This window comes from Emydura macquarii, unplaced genomic scaffold, assembly GCF_026122565.2.
Source record: "Emydura macquarii macquarii isolate MOO-44397 ecotype Brisbane River unplaced genomic scaffold, CSIRO-AGI_Emac_v2 contig_1551, whole genome shotgun sequence".
Classification (NCBI taxonomy): Eukaryota; Metazoa; Chordata; order Testudines; family Chelidae; genus Emydura; species Emydura macquarii.
This window is the reverse complement of record NW_027131688.1, coordinates 13,789,177-13,805,450: the sequence shown is the minus strand read 5'-3', so window position 1 is coordinate 13,805,450 and position 16,274 is coordinate 13,789,177. Positions and strand designations below refer to the sequence as shown.

The window sequence follows — 16,274 nt, the reverse complement described above, 5'->3', positions numbered from 1 at the left end:
AAATTCGTACAATGAACTTGAAATCATTAAAACCAGATGGGACTTATCTTTGCCTCATCACAAACCTAACTATCAAGTCATTTAAGTACTGAATACAAAGTATTGCTAACTATAAGGGTTTGTTAATAATTAACCAGAATTAAAATTATTAATTTATGCGTCTCATGCAAAAATAAAGTTCTTTTAAAATGTTGAATCTGTATCATTTTTAGTACATGGCATCCATTTTCCCAGGCATTCCAAAATTCCTCACTCTTTTCCCCTCTTTTTATCAACATTTTTTTCCATTTTGGACCCTAATTCATCTCCATCCCCCCACATCTGTGGTTAACCCTCCTTTCCAGTGTGAATTCAGATCTCAAGTGCAGAATCAGAAAACTTTAGAAAACGTTACATACATTAAACAAATGGATCCCTATTTAACCTCTTCATCCTATTTTATTTTGCCCCTCAGCATTTTGACCCTGGAAGATTGAAAGGTGAATTCATATCTTAAGTAATTAAAAATATAGGTGCTAATGGAACAATGAGTTTCAAGTCAATTATATCTCTTGAACTTTCTCTCTCTCTCTTTTTTTTAAGAGCTTAGGTCTTCTTTCATTAAAGAGTTGAATTGCCATTTTGAGAGATTCAGTATTTGACTGATGTTTTAGGATTGGTGAGGAGTCATTTTAAAGTTTAGCTCAACGGTTCTGGTAAGAAATAGTGAGCAATGGCTTTTGTTTGCATGTACTGGAAAGAACATTATTGGTTATGATACAGCTTTTGTGGTGTAAATTTACTTCATGACTGGTTACATGCCTCATAAATCTTGGTCTTGGATAGATACTATACGAACACAGGACAAAGCATTGGACGTGACCATCTTGATCAGAGTCCCCTACTGTTGTAGGCAACCCCATCATACAATCCCATTCATAAATTTATAAAGCTCTGCCTTAAAATGAGTTAGGTTGTTTGTCTTCACTACTTCTATTGTTCCAGAGCCTCCCTCCTCTGATGGTTTGGAACCGTCTTCTAATTTCCAGCCTAGCTTTATTCATGGATAGTTTATACCCATACGTTCTTGTCTCAACATTGTCCATTAGGTGTAACAGTTCTTGTCCCTCCCTGGTGTTTACTCCCTGATGTATTTACAAGGCACAATCATATCCCCTCTCAGGCTTCATGTTGCTAGTTTAAACACATCAAGCTATTTTAGTCTTCTCTTGTAAAAAAGTTAGGGTCTACATTCCCCTGATTATCCATTCTTGTTTTATCAGGGATTGGGGTGTGAGAGGTCTGACCTAGTAGTGAGGGCCGGGCACGGCCCAGTAGGTAGAGCCGAAGTTTGGTCGAATGGAACAGGAGTCAGGAACAGGAAACAGGAGTCAGAGCCAAGGGTCAGGGCTGAAGTCAGGCACCAAACAAGGGAGCAGGGCTGGGGCAGACTGGAACCGGACAGGAACAACGAAGGAAAAGGTCTGGAGAAAGCAGGTGATCACAGCTGTGGGTGTAAGCGTTAAGCAACCTGTGACCTGCTGCTGAGCTTAAATGCAGACCTGTAGTCTCCTTGCAGCCAATCAGGTGATGTTGTTGCAGCCCAGCTAGGTTCATGAACCATCCTGAGAGCTGAGCCGGCTGGTAGCACCAGGCTCAGCTGAGGGAACTTGGGCCCAGAGTTCCTGACAAGTTTTGAATTCATCTTTCTTGAACATGGGTAACCAGAATTATACCCAGTATTCCAGATGAAGTCTTACCAGTGCTGAAATACTTCCCCCCCCCCCCCAATTTCTAGTGGAAATATCTCACCAGATACATCCTAAATATTATCAAGCTCTAGGAATGAGCCACACAATTCACCAAACAGTCACATTCTTACCTAGAAGTGTTCCAAACAGAGCAAAAGCTACAGAAGAATTAATTTAAAAAAAGGTGATCAAGAGGTGATTTGATAATGGTGTAGAAGTACTTCATTGGGGGGGAAAACAGCTACTCAGGGGCTCTTTGATCCAGCAGAGAAAAGTGCATCAGGCAGTCCAAGCCAGAGAAATTCAAATTAGAAATAAGACATAATTATTTAACAGTGAGGGTGATTAATCATTGGAACAAACGGCCAAGGGGAGTGGTAGATTTTCCACCTCTTGAAGTCTTCAGATCAAGATTGGATGCACGTAAAACAAGCTTTAGTCAACCACAAATCACTGGGCTCAATAGAGGATGAAATTCTATGGTCTGTGTTATGCAGGAGGCCAGACCATATGATCTAAATGGCCACTTCTGGCCTTAAAGTCTATGAATCTGTAAATGAAGATAATAAACCAAAGAAGAATAAATTCCATTATTTTACAACCACTACCATCCACACAATCCTAAAGATTCAGGAAACCCTGTGATCCAAGTAACCAGCTGTGACTTTACCTTGGTGTCTGTCTTGTTAATATTGTTTTGGCACGTGCAGGCAGTAACCATTAGATGATGGCAACGCTTGTGTACAACACAGGTGCATACTGGGAAACAAAAAAAGCATATTGAACTTTATCAAAAGACTAAAAATGTATCAGACAATAAACTGGATTCTACTACATTCCATTTAAATCATCAGCAGGTAATAGAATGATATGAAAAGATGTACATATGGCTGAGATTTTCAAAGCCATCAAAAGGATTTGGAGATAGTTTCCATTAATTTTAACGGGAATTTGATGCCCAAATCCTCCAAGAAGCTTTGAAAATCTCAGCCTATATAAATATCAGATGCATGCAGAAACATCAGTGCAATCCAAACATTACTAACAATGAACTAAATAAATATGACCAGTAAAATCTTCCAGTGGAGAATATTTCAGGCGATACAAAGGCCATAGAGGACATCGCTCTGAGAAATTTAAGACCCCAGATACAGTCCAAAGCGATGGCTCCAGGAAAGGATATCTGAGAGTGTAAATGTGACTCACTGGTGAGTATGTGTTTAGAAGTCCCTCAGCACCTTACACTAGAGCTTGCACTTACAAGGGCCTACCAGTAAATGAACACTAATTTTGTTGAGCTTAGGCAGGAGAAATTTGGTTTATCTGCAGTTCAGGTCAATGTGAACGCACTGGTGTCCCAGCACGCCTCATAAGAGGCGAGCTGCAGTATTAGGCTTACTGAAAGACCACTCATGGAGATAGCCAACTTAGTCATACTGCAAAGCACTCTAGTGCAAAGGGAGCAGCCAAGACAAACTGATGAGAATTCACTAAACACAAAAAATACTGTAAAAGAAAAAAAAAATCAGTACAGCGTGTTACTTTGCATTAGACAAAAATAGTAGATCAAACCACAGAGCTTCTCTTTGAAGTAATTTTTCTAATGTCAATTGGTTTTTAACTGCAGTTAAAGGAATTATTGGGGGATGGGGAAGCCACCCACCCAAGGGCCTAGAGACTGCATTCCTAATGAAGGCCGGGCACTTTGTTGAGGTGACACAGGCCCCAATCTGACAATGAGCTACAAGTAGCTTCTCTGACTTCAGCAGGGCTCAATAAAGTGGCAGGAGTCCACCTCCATGGAGCATAGTGCAGGTTTGGGGCCATAGCATGAGGATGCCTCCTGCGTGCATATGACTGAGCGTGCTCTCATGCAGCCAGCCTCACTGCTGCTAATTCACACCTTCTTGGTTGGCTCAGGGAGCAGTATGAATAGTGACTTCAGAGAAGAGTGCAGACAGCATGGCCTTGCTGGAAGGAGCTGCAGCTCAGTGTTAGAATAGTCTAATACACGGAATATGGATATAACACTTTACCTTGGCACTGGTATCCTTGCTTTCCAAATACTCCCCTGTTCAAAACAAAACACGGAACATGACTCACAATCACACACCAAAACAGTCTGGCAGCAGTTTCACGAGAGCAGAACTGAAAGGCAATGTAGCCCTAGCTCACCGATTCCCACAGCAGACAGCCAGCGGTGACAAGACAACAGTGAGCTTGCTGCGATTCAGTGCATGTAACAAAAGGACAAGGCAGGCTCACAGGGTAGGCTGTCAAAATGCATCTTTCTTTCCACATGGATCTCTCACTATACGTTCTTAAGTACTTCACCATATTACACTAAACAAAACAATTAGAGGGACCAGATTACATGGCTCTATAATTATCTCTGAAGACCTTATGTTCCGCCTGGAACAGAGAGACATAACAGAGAGGGAGATAATTACCTCTTCCACACCCCATGCGCCTCTCAGTCATTTTGGTTTAATCAGTTGTTACCCCCCTACTCTTTCTTCCCATTTTAGCTCCATGTCTATTAACCTGCTCTTTATGCCTGGAATGGTTTTCATTTTCTCATCCACCCAGCATCCTCTCTCCTCCTTCAAACTCCCTGCAGCAAACAGCTCTTCCTGTTTTCTTCCCACCATCAGTAATCCCCACAGCATCAACCGAATTGCTGTGCAGGGTCTTGCTGTATAGCCGTTATTCTTGTCTAACTCAAGACTGTAAGCTCTGTCCCTTAATCGACATTTGTAAAGCCCTGTGTAGCCCGTATAGGGGCATACCTGCTAGAAGGAGCGTAAAGGTACGGTAGCGCATGGCAAGCAGGGGTGTAAATCTACAAAGCATTAGCTTACTGTGCACTAACTGACAGTGTGGAGCCTGCGTCTGTGCACTAAGAGTTCTGTAGTGCATTTTGACCGGCTGCTGCGGTAATAGGGTCCACACAGCTACTTAGTGCACGCCGACTAGTGAACTGGAGAATCACAAACTAGGATGACGCGCACTCTCCATGTGCACAAGCCCCGAGTCGAAGGAAAGGCCCACATCGTTGTTTTTTAAGTCACGCTTACCAGATAAACTCCCTGCAGTGGGAGCAGTACGTTGGCTGTCGCAAATACGTAGCCATAAATTTGTGCCCGTTGACCTGGTGTACTCTTCTTCGCATAGCCCTCTGGCGTTTCCGGGTAAAATTTTTAAAAATTCTCTCTCTCTGCAAGGTTCCTACACAGAAAAAAAATACAACATAAACATTAATTTATGATTATCCATATAAGAGGAATAATATTTATAATTTTCATAGTGCTTTTGATTCATACATCTCAAAACCCTTTACAGGTTATCATTATAGCCCCAATTTAAAGAGAGGGTAACTGCAGAGAGAGAGGAAATTATGTGCGCCAGGTCACAGAACAAGACAATGGCAAAGACAGGAATTAAACCCACATTTCTAGAGTCCCTGTCCAGTGTCCTATCCACTGGACCACAATTGTCACTTGCTTGATGAATGCTGTTTAACTCACCCTTAGTACTCTCATGATACATCTAAGCATCACCCTTTTGGTTTTTTTTCCTTCAAGTATTAAATAAAACGTTAAGGCCTATATTTTTAGAAGTGATTGGTGGTTCTAGGGGTTTCAATTTTTTGAAGCTCAGCTGGCAGCCCCTTAAAGGAACCCGATTTATCAGAGGCTTGGCATTTAGCGCTTGCTGAAAAAAAAAGGCCCCTTTAAGTAATTATCCCAAATCATTAGTCAACTTTTTTAAAATACAGGCCTAATTTAGCCATATAAAAATATCTTCCTGCAAAGTTAAAGTTATGAAAAACATGCATTGAGTCATTTCTAAAGCACAGAAATGCTGTTTATAGCAATAAAGCCATTCACACACAGTAACAACTATCTAACATAAAATCATAGTGATCTTGCATTTTCCTGTATACAGAGCATTTTTAATGTAGAAGGACCCTAGAAATGACCAGGTTTGGCCTTACTTAGCTTCTCAGATCAAAGGTAGTGGACATTTGCATCACATAAGAGACATGAATATTGCAATGAACAGGCAAGTGTATGTGTATTGATGCCCTCTACTGGATGGAATCAGAGCTGATCAACTGTGTATCATATGTGATATATACTCAAGAATGCTAAGGGAAAGTCTCCTCTAGTGAAAGTGCTCAGGGCCTGGGCCTTGGGATAGGAGGTTAAAAATTCTATTCAAGCTGATGCCAGGAAGTTCTGCATGGCCATGGTGTTCAGCATAGTGACAACTCAGAAGATAAGAGAAAGAATCTGCACAGCTGTAATTAGCTTACCATCGACATCACTCCCCTTTACCATATCTGAATGTATAGCTACTACTGTAATAACCACCACATTTACAGCCTAAGAATGGTGTGACCGAATGTTCCTGTGTCCACTCCCTACATGCTACTGTAATAATCTTTGGACAAGGTACATCTTGTAAGGTATCATTTGAAAACTCATAATTTGCTCGTCAATAATGTCCTGATAAAATATGTATGGCAGCATTTTATGTGAAGTTATAAGATTTCCCTGTAAGATATTAACAACACGTTCCAAACCGAGATTGGCAAACAGGTCTGTCTCAAACAAAAGAATGTGGGCTCTACTTAATTTGCACATAAGCAATAAACACAGTTGTCAAGCAGGAAAGGAGACAAAGGGAGTTCAAACAGGTGGGAAAGTCAGCAGGGAACATCTTTACCTATAGAGACTCTGTCTCCTGAATCTCAGCTAGAAATGTTTTCCAAAAGAGGGACGATATTATAAAAAAGAAGAATAAACACTCCAAGGCAACCCCTCCCCTCTCCCTCTCTTTTTCTCACTTAACCACACAAGAAGGGATAAAGGAAGCAGCAATTAAACAGAAGAAAGGGGCCTGGCCTAAGAAGCTGGGCCAGTAAGACTGCTGAGAGCATGTGGTGAGAAAAACTTTGCTTTGAATGTACCATAGTTTGTGAAGTTAGGTGCTAGTTGTGTTTTAATCTTTGTTTTTCTTGTAATCATTTCTAACTTTTATGCCTTATTACTTGCATTCACTTAAAATCTCTCTCTTTGTAGTAAATAAACTTGTTTTACTGTTTTATCTAATCCAGTCTATCTACATTGAAGTGTCTGAAGAACTATTTGAAATAATAAGCTGGCTGGCATATTATCATCTTATAGAAATAATGGACTTAACATACTTGTATTGTCTAGGAGAGGGCTGGACAGTACATGACATATATTTCTGGGGGAAATCTAAGACTGGGAGTGAGTTGGGGTCACCCTGTACTATAAACAAGGGGGTAAGAGCCCAAAGCATGGCTGGCTGGTTGCAGCACACACACACACAACACACACAGTTATAGCTGGAATTGACCTGCATGCTGGAGGCAGTTTGTGAGCAGTCCAGACTGGAGACTACAGCAGCAAAGAAGTGTGAAGGGCACCCCGGGGTTAGAGGGCAGAGGTAACACAGCTACTCAGTCTGGATTGTACCCTGGATATGTCACAAAAGGGTTGCAAAATGGGAACGTTTTTCAAACAGCTCTGCCTATTAGACATTTTTTTAAACAAAAAATGCTGCCAACTTGATCAAGGCTTGAGGGGAAAGAGTTAAACATCACAGGCATATTCCATGGTCCTTTCTGCAGGAATAGAGATAGAGAAAGCCATGCTATGAGCTCTGCAGCTAACCACTTCAAAAGCACACCTATCACATGACACACTCCAGTCTCTCGGAATTCTTGCTGTACAGCTTTAGAAGGAAAACTATCAGTAAAGCTTCAGATTGTTTTCTGCTGGATTCTTTAGTCTTTCACTTGCACAAACTGGAAATTTCATACCTGATGACATAACTAGGACACTGAAAACTGCTTGACTTTCAAGATAGCTTGCATTCATTTTTTAAATGAAAATCAGGATCTGTCCATTAAACAAAGCAGGGATGTGTTATGTATCATCCAAGCACTTGAAAGAAACTTGCTTTCTTTATAGCCAATTTTCTAGCTAACGTAAAGGATGTTGCTCAGAAAGACATTGACTCAGGAAAGCACCAACATGTGCTTAACTTCCATTGAAGTCAATAGGACTTAACACAGAAATTGCCACATTGAGTAGGACGCATGGTCCATCTAATTCAGTATCTTTTCTCCAGTAGTGGCCAGTACCAGATGTTTCAGAGGAAGGTGTAAGTACCCTACAGCAGAAACAGCTGAGATAATCTGCGCCCCCACCTCCCCCCACACACACACACTAAGTCTCACCCTGATCTCTAACAATTGGTTTAAGACCAGAAGCACAAGGTTTAATATTCCTTCCAAATATTTTGTTATTATTAATCCTGGTAACTCTAGATAGTCTTGCTCTCCATACAAATCTCCAGTCCTCTTTTGCACTCTGCTAAATTCTTGGCCTCAGTGACTCTTTGTGGCAATGAATTCAGCAGTTTCATTACACATGGTATGAAAAAGTATCTTTTATCATTTTTTAGTTTGCCACCTTCCAAGTTAGTGGACTATCCCCTTGTTCTTGTATTAAGCACATGCTTAAGCACTTTCCTCAATCAAGGCCAAAAAACCCAGCAAGGAAAGTAACCTGCATCTGAGTTTCAGCACTGATAATGGAACTCCTGGTCACTGAAAAATGAACCAAAGAGAAAGGATTATAATGTTTGTGTGTCCCTGTTTATTCAATGCCTCGTTAAATGGACTAAAGCAGGGGTTTTCAACCTTTTTTCATTTGCGGATCCCTAAAACATTTTGAATGGCGGTGCGGACCCCTTTGGAAATCTTAGTCTGTGGAACCCCAGGTGTCCATGGACCACCAGTTGAAAACCACTGGACTAAAGAATAACTTCAGTTGCTTTCCATCAACTGTTCCACTGGGAAATCCAGCAGACCATGGCCTTCACATTGTGTCACTTATATTTGCCAGACCTTAAGATAATGTGTTTTTAATTTAATATGTGTATTTCCTATTTTCCTTTTGGTTCTCCTCAGGGATCTGCACTGAGAAAATGCCCCCAGGTGCCATTCCATGCATGTGTAACGATGAGCCATCAATTTCTTTGCAAAAAGAAACATAACTATTTGGAAGCCAAGCTCATTAATCCCAGTTAGTGGGACTCAGCTGTACATTTATGAGCTTTGCCTGGGTATTTTAGAGAGGCTGCACTTTGGAACCATCTGTCTCAATCAGGCAAGTTAAATTGCCTTAAGCTCTTTTTTGTTTTCCTACAAAATATCATCCCACTTGCTGCTGCTAAAGTTTCAACACCTACTCATAGTATCTACTGTATTTTCAAAGTATTTCATGGGTGTGGTTAAATCCTGCACAGCATTTTGATCATTCAGGAGACGCTGTTATCAGTTAGTAATATTACCGACATAACACATATAACGAAACTTTGGGCTTAATTCCAATGTGGTACCCATACACTTTATTATACACTCAGAATAGTATTTTTAATTGTATTCTTCTTCTGTCTCATCCACCACTAGATTACTCCTCAAACTTCACATCCACTGATAATACAGTAACAATTTCCTCAAACATTGCCCATCTTCCTTTTAGTTTTCATTCATGATTATGTTCATTTAAAGTGTATTATTATAAAAGCAATCCTTACTAACATAATGGGTGAAATCCTATTTTAGAGGGTGTGGGCTCTTGTTGACCTTGCATGGAATTGTGAGTGCTTAGTATCACAGTTTAGGGCAACTGCACCTGTATTCCCCCTCTCTGGACCACCAAGGATACCCACTCTTATACTTCTGGATCCCCACCTGTCACTTCTTTTGGGCAGAGACAAGGGCTTCTCTCCCTCCTGACTGGCTATTTCCAGGCTGCAGAGCAACTTGCCTACACTGTGAATGCCCCAGAAAAGTTGGACTGCCTAAGTAGGCCTGCTTTAATTTTCTTCTCGGAGACAGCAAACAGTGTAATTCACACAGTTAAGTGACCACACAACTTTCTAAACAAGCACGTTTATTCTTAAAGTAAAAACATTACAGAGAAAACATATTAAAACAATAAAAGAATCTACAGGCATGCTAATAAGCTCACCAGAGGTGTCCCCCTCCCCCCCCCCAACTCCAACAAGGGCTCTGGTCAGTGAAAAGTTCTTCAAACCCCATCAAGGCACTCTTCTGTAGTTGCCAGTTCATAACTGCTTTGGCTCAGAACCAGCACACTCATGAATCTATGAGCTACTCCTTTATGCCATTTGGGCTCTTTGATCCTGGGGACAGGTAATTCGTAGACACAGCTCCCCTCGCTAGGGTGACCCTCCTCAAGTCTGGAGGTGGGCATTTCATTCCTCACCTCCTAAGTACTTCCTATTAAACCCACTCAACTAACAGTTCATGCTTGTCTTAGACCATTCTTTAAAAGAGTCCTCTGACACTCATAATGGTCCCTTATGTTTACATTAGTCATGTCTTCTAGGTAAAGTAGCTACCAGTATGGTCCAAATTCTGCTATCACACACACGCAAGCAACGCCCCAGTGGAGTCAAAGGGAGTGGCCCATACTGTACAGATGGATAAATTCAGCCCTCTATAACAATAGGGGGTTTACTGTCCTTGGCTATTTGTAAAAAGTAACAACTGAGACAAATACTAAGGCGTCTCTCTGCACACATGCCCAGAACACATTCGCGTCACTGGAAATTATGTATGCTGAGGAAGCAGAGAGTAAATAAACCACAAAGTCATTTGAGGACATTTGTATGTAACAGCATGCTGTTCACCCTGTCAGCAGTGTGATGATAGTGGAGTACCTGCCATATTAGATTAAGTGACTCCAAAATTCTTTGCAATGGAGATTTTTTTCTCCTTTCCACTGCATACATTTTTAGGCGAATAAACTTTTAAGGAGTCAAGAAAGTGCTATAACTATAAAATAGAGAGAATTTCCCCCCACAATGCAGCACATTTTCACACTTTTACTTTTATTCTAACAAAACCATTTATTCATACTGTTCACAATGTCACTACACACTGCTCCCTCCGCCCAATGTGCCATGCTAGGGCTCAACTCTTCCTCTTAATAAAACAAGAAAACTGAGTTAACCGTGTCTCTGGTGAAAAGGCAAATCAGTGAGTTAACTGATCAGCATTTGTAGAATTTATTTGCTTACTCAGAGTGTTTGCTTCAATTCAATCCTTGTCCTGATTTTATAACTAGACCAACAAAAGAAAAAAATGCAGAACAGTTGTTCTAAGTGTTGTTCTGTATAATGGTTTGTCTCAAAGGAGATGTAGGATGAAACAGACAAAGTCTGCCAGACCTCATTGACCAGAAATCAATCTCACTTATTGTATCTACTGGTATTATGTGCTGGTTTTACAAAGTCATATGGGGACAACCTGATGTATGAAAAATCTTGCAGTGTTATATTGTTCTTCCCCACACACTCAGTCAGCTGAATTCTCTACTAAAGGAAAAATAAGAGGTTTTGATCAAGTAAATAATCTTAAGTAATAATGCCAATGGAATCAAAATTAGTCAGCATAAGATTCTCCGTCTGCTAGATAAACTCAGACATTTATTGAAAATAAACAGAGGTAAAACCAAGATGTTTAGTTGGAAAACACTGATCTTGTGATAAAAAATTCCTACAAAGACTTAATATCTTTTAAACCAAAAGAATGCTGCAGACATAATTCTTCAACCTGATGAATGCAAAGGGCTGAAGCCCCATTAATGAAGACACTATAAACCCAACATAGCAATGGTGAAGGTACAATTCTACACTGACAGGGGGTGTGAAGGATATGATCTAAAACGCCACTTCCATTGCTCACTGCTCTGATTCTATGATATTAGTGCTGTGGAGTGGAAGTTTCTCATTTCATGACTAATGTAACATTGCATTTTGGATTAGCCTAAAGCAGTGGTTCTCACAACAATTTTTTTGGTGGCCTCAGAGTGCGGCCACCAACTCTTGCTAGTGGCCACACTGACAATTTTTCCTAACATATTCAGTTAACGTTAGGAAAATCAAATGAACATGCACTTATACATGTCCAAATAAGAAGTTCTGGGTTTTGATGCATCAATTGTGTGGATCAGAATATTAGCAAAAGTTCAGGAGCTCTTTGAATGGAAAGGCTGCCTCACTTACTCCACTCATCTTTCAGGTGAGAAAGGAGAGTGGGGTGCAGGAAGAATTGCAGCTCCTGCCAGGTGGGTGGAGGGAGTTACTTGTTCTTCCCTGCAGAGCAGCCAATCTGGCTACATGTGCAGCAACTGCCCTGAGCCATCTGGCAGGAGGCAGGAGGGGGCTGCTTTTGGAGGGGGGGAAGAACTGGGGCTTAGGGAGGGGGCTGCTGGGGGTCACTTGCATGGCTGCAGGGAGGGGGAATGAGTGGGTGAATGCAAGGACTCTGGAGGCAATCGAGCGGCTGGCAGGGAGGGAGGAAAAGGGAGTGGGTGCCGGAAAGGCAGGGAGAGAAGAGGGTGGAAATCGGGACCCAGAGGCACTAACTAACTAATCTGTCTGCATACTACATTTGGCAGCAATCGTGTTTTGTTAACGATGAGAATTATGGTGTTTGCCCAGTTTTCTATCTGACCTGTCCGTTCTTTCAACCTTCCACTTCCTACAGGTGTTCAGTGTTCAAAGATAGGAAGAAAAAGTTAATCAGTTTCTCTAAACTAGAAGGGAATGTAGTGTGACAGATATTGCAGCCCCATTCTGAATCTTTGTGGATCACGCTATTAAATTTATGAATGGTTTTTATATGATTTAATTCTACTCCATGTCTTCTATTCTACCACAGTTCCTCCAGGAACTTAAAAACAAAATCTACTGAAGGATTGGTAGGATTTCAGCCTACTAGTGCCTCATAGAACTAATGGTTGTTTCATGGTATGTTTAACATGCATTTAAATCTGTTTTATAAAAAACATTCTCCGTAATGCTTTTAGCTTAAGAATAAATGTTCTTGCTTAGAGCTGTGTGTTAACTGGGAACTGCTGGCAATACACTGTTCATATCCCTCAGAGAAAAAGCAACGTTGGGCAGACTGGATTGCTGGGGATATCACAGTGTACGGGAGAGAACTGTGTAGCCTTAAAACCCTAGTCGGATGGAATGGAACAAGGATCCCTTCCCAGAGACAGGTGACGGCTGGAGACCTGAAACCTGACTGGGCACTCCTGGAGAGAACCAGGCAGACGGAATACAGAGGCAGTTACCCTGAAACTGTGACATGTAGTACTTAATGTTTTTTTAATCATTCATTGGCATCACCTTACCTAAAAGTGCATGGGAACAGTTCTCTGACAATTAAGGACTATTTAGAAAAGCTGGACATGCGCAAGTCCATGGGATCAGATGCAATGCATCCAAGGGCGGATTGTTGAGGAAGTTGGCTGATGTGATTGCAGAGCCATTGGCCATTATCTTTGAAAACTCATAGCAACTGGGGCAGGTCTGGGATGATTGGAAAAAAGGCAAATATAGTGCCCATCTTTAAAAAAGGGAAGGAGAATCCAGGGAACTACAGACAGTCAGCCTCACCTCAGTCCCTGGAAAAATCATGGAGGAGGTCCTCAAGGAATCCATTTTGAAACACTTGGAGGAGAGGAAAGTGATCAGGAACAGTCAGCATGGATTCATCAAGGGAAAGTCATGACTGACCAACCTGATTGCCTTCTATGATGAGATAACTGGCTCTGTACATGTGGACAAAGTGGGGGATGTGATATACCTCGATTTTAGCAAAGCTTTTGATACGGTCTCCCACAGTATTCTTGCCAGCAAATTACGGAAATATGGGTTGGATGAATAGACCATGAGATGGATAGAAAGCTGGCTAGATCATCGGGCTCAATGGGTAGTGATCAACAGATCGATGTCTAGTTGGCAGCCAGTATCAAGCGGAGTGCCCCAGGCAGTGGTCCTGGGGCCGGTTTTGTTCAACATCTTCATTAATGATCAAGATGATGAGATGGATTGCACCCTCAGCAAGTCTGCAAATGACACTAAGCTGGGGGGAGTGGTAGTTACGCTGGAGGGTAGAAATAGGATACAGAGTGACCTAGACTAATTAGAGGATTGGGCCAAAAGAAATCTGATGAGGTTCAACAAGGACAAGTGCACAGTCCTGCACTTAGGACAGAAGAATCCTATGCACTGCTACGGACTGGGGACTGACTAGCTAAGCAGCAGCTCTGCAGAAAAGGACCTGGGCGTTACAGTGGAAAAGAAGCTGGATATGAGTCAACAGTGTGCCTTTGTTGCCAAGAAGGCTAACAGAATATTGGGCTGCATTAATAAAAGCTCTGCCAGCAGATTGAGGGAAGCAAGGTGGATAAAAATCAATGATTTTTTTTTTTAATCAAAAATTGGATTTTTTTTTTTAATTTAAATCAGATTTTTTAAATTTTTTTAAAAAAAATCAATAAAATACTAAAATTTCTCTCTCCTTTAAAAAATAACAGTTACAATTAAAACTCATCACAAACATGCTAAATCTACACTTACAGTCTCAGAAAAACAAGTTAATGGCTCTACTCTGTCCAGCCTAACTACCAGCTCTTGTTTCTTGAAAGTTCTGGGCTTTCAGTTTCTGTTTCTCAGCAGACTAAAATCACATGTGCAAAGATAGACACAGGCTGGATAGGATTGTTCTTGTTCTGTGCTTATGTGATGGTGGAGCTGGGCCAAGCAAGGCAGAGGAGTTAGACACTGCCTTAAAGATTGAGAGACAAAGGACAGAGGCAGAGTAGAAAGGAACAGTGAAGTGGACTGGAAAGAAAAAGGTAAGAGATTATTCAGTACACACAGCTTCCTATATTCCCCCCACAGTTTTGCCACAGAAAAACTGTCATGGCTTCTGGGCATAAGAGAGACCCTATCTGGGAATATTTTGAAGAAATTCCTTCCCTGGGTAAACAAGGAAAATCTGTCAAGTGTAAGCAGTGCAAGGAGATGCCGGGTCTAGATGCAAGAATGAAACATCATAATGAAAACTGCTTATTGAGAGAAAATGATGTGGATGAAGATGTGGATATGTCTCAAGAACAATGGCACTGTCTCAACTAGTTAGGAACTTAAATAATTCACTTTGCAATGCATCATTCTTCAAGACTTTCTCTATGCCTTTTAGTATAAGTGTGATTTAACAAGTAAATTCCCAAGCTGCTTGCTATGCTGGATGTTGCTAGAAAAAAAGTTGAGCTTAGCTAATCCTTATGACTTGTTTAATTAGTTAACTAGGTTTAGACTCTATCACCCAAGTATACAGTACAGAAAGCTGCAGTAAGAGAAATCTAGAATTGCCAGTTGCCACTGGGTATCATTTTCTTATTTTATATTACATAATACATGCTCCTTATTTTGGAACATCATGGCCACAGACCATAATGGTGATGCCATAAGTCTATTCCCTATTTTACTTCACCATAACTCAGCTTTTCCCAAGGGAACCCCACCCTATACTTGTTTTCTCAAAAAACAGAAGTGCCAGTGAGTTCTATGGGGCTTACTCTGAAATTAAGTGCACTCTAAGTGCAATCAGTATTAGCTTTTTTGGTAATTTGGAATTGGATCTGCATCCCTGCTGAAAAAAATGCAAATGATTAACTGAATAATAGCGTGTGAAGAACTGAGAAGAACGACTAATCAAAATCATTTTTGAATTTTGTTTCAGGGTCCCATTTAAACATAAGAGACTGACTGTGATTGTCTATCTGCAACAACTTCAGAGTCATCTGTTGGTACTTTTAGCAGCAGTGCTGCAACTAAACGTACTTTAGACAACGAAGTATCAGTAGCAAGCAAAAGATTTCAATCATCCAGTAAAACCACCACCACGAATGGGTTTGTAGTAAGGACCAGCAAATACCAACAAGACACCATAGATGAAAAGATTGATCGGTTCATTTATGCCACAAATTCTCCTTTTAGCATTGTAAACAATAAACACTTCACTGACATGGTTGAGTCCTTACAATCAGGCTACATTCCACCTTGTAGAGCAGACATTGGTGGAAGGTTGCTAGACCCAGTGAAAGGGAAGGAACTTGAACAGAGTGCAAGATATACTGAGGGGAATTTTCCAGTTTAAGCCTTGATGGGTGGAGCAATGTACAGAATGATCTAGTAATATGTGCCTGTGTGACAACAGAAGATGGGGTTGCATATCTTTCAGAAACAATAGATACATCGGGAACTGCCCACACAACAGAATATTTAAAAGAAGTGGCAGTGAAAACTGTAATAAACTGTGAATAAAAATTCAACTGTCACATGCACAGTTTTGTCACAGACAATGCTGCAAACGTGGCAACAATGAGAAGATACTTAGAAGAAGAAATGGAAGGATGCTCAACATATGGCTGCAGTGCCCATTTAATGCATTTTTTTGCCAAAGGCTTAAGTACATCTTCTCCAGGAATAAAAGGAAATGTTGTTCAAGTCGCAAAATACTTCCGTAACAACCATTTTGCTTCAGCTTCACTGAAGAGGGCAGGAGGATCCAAACTAATTCTCCCTCAAGATGTTCGATGGAATTCTGTGGTT

At 41.0% G+C, this 16,274-nt stretch overlaps 1 protein-coding gene across 1 annotated transcript in view; it reads right to left on the bottom strand.

Annotated features, from left to right (window-relative positions):
- PRKCH (protein kinase C eta) overlaps nt 1-16,274 on the bottom strand; it is a 170,010-nt gene that overhangs the window by 94,398 nt on the left and 59,338 nt on the right. Inside the window, exons 3-5 of the mRNA XM_067554909.1 lie at nt 4,808-4,958; nt 3,767-3,801; nt 2,401-2,489 (exon numbers count right to left, since the gene is read on the bottom strand). Coding sequence (XP_067411010.1) covers nt 2,401-2,489; nt 3,767-3,801; nt 4,808-4,958 — 275 coding nt within the window. The remainder of the gene's footprint in view (nt 1-2,400; nt 2,490-3,766; nt 3,802-4,807; nt 4,959-16,274) is intronic.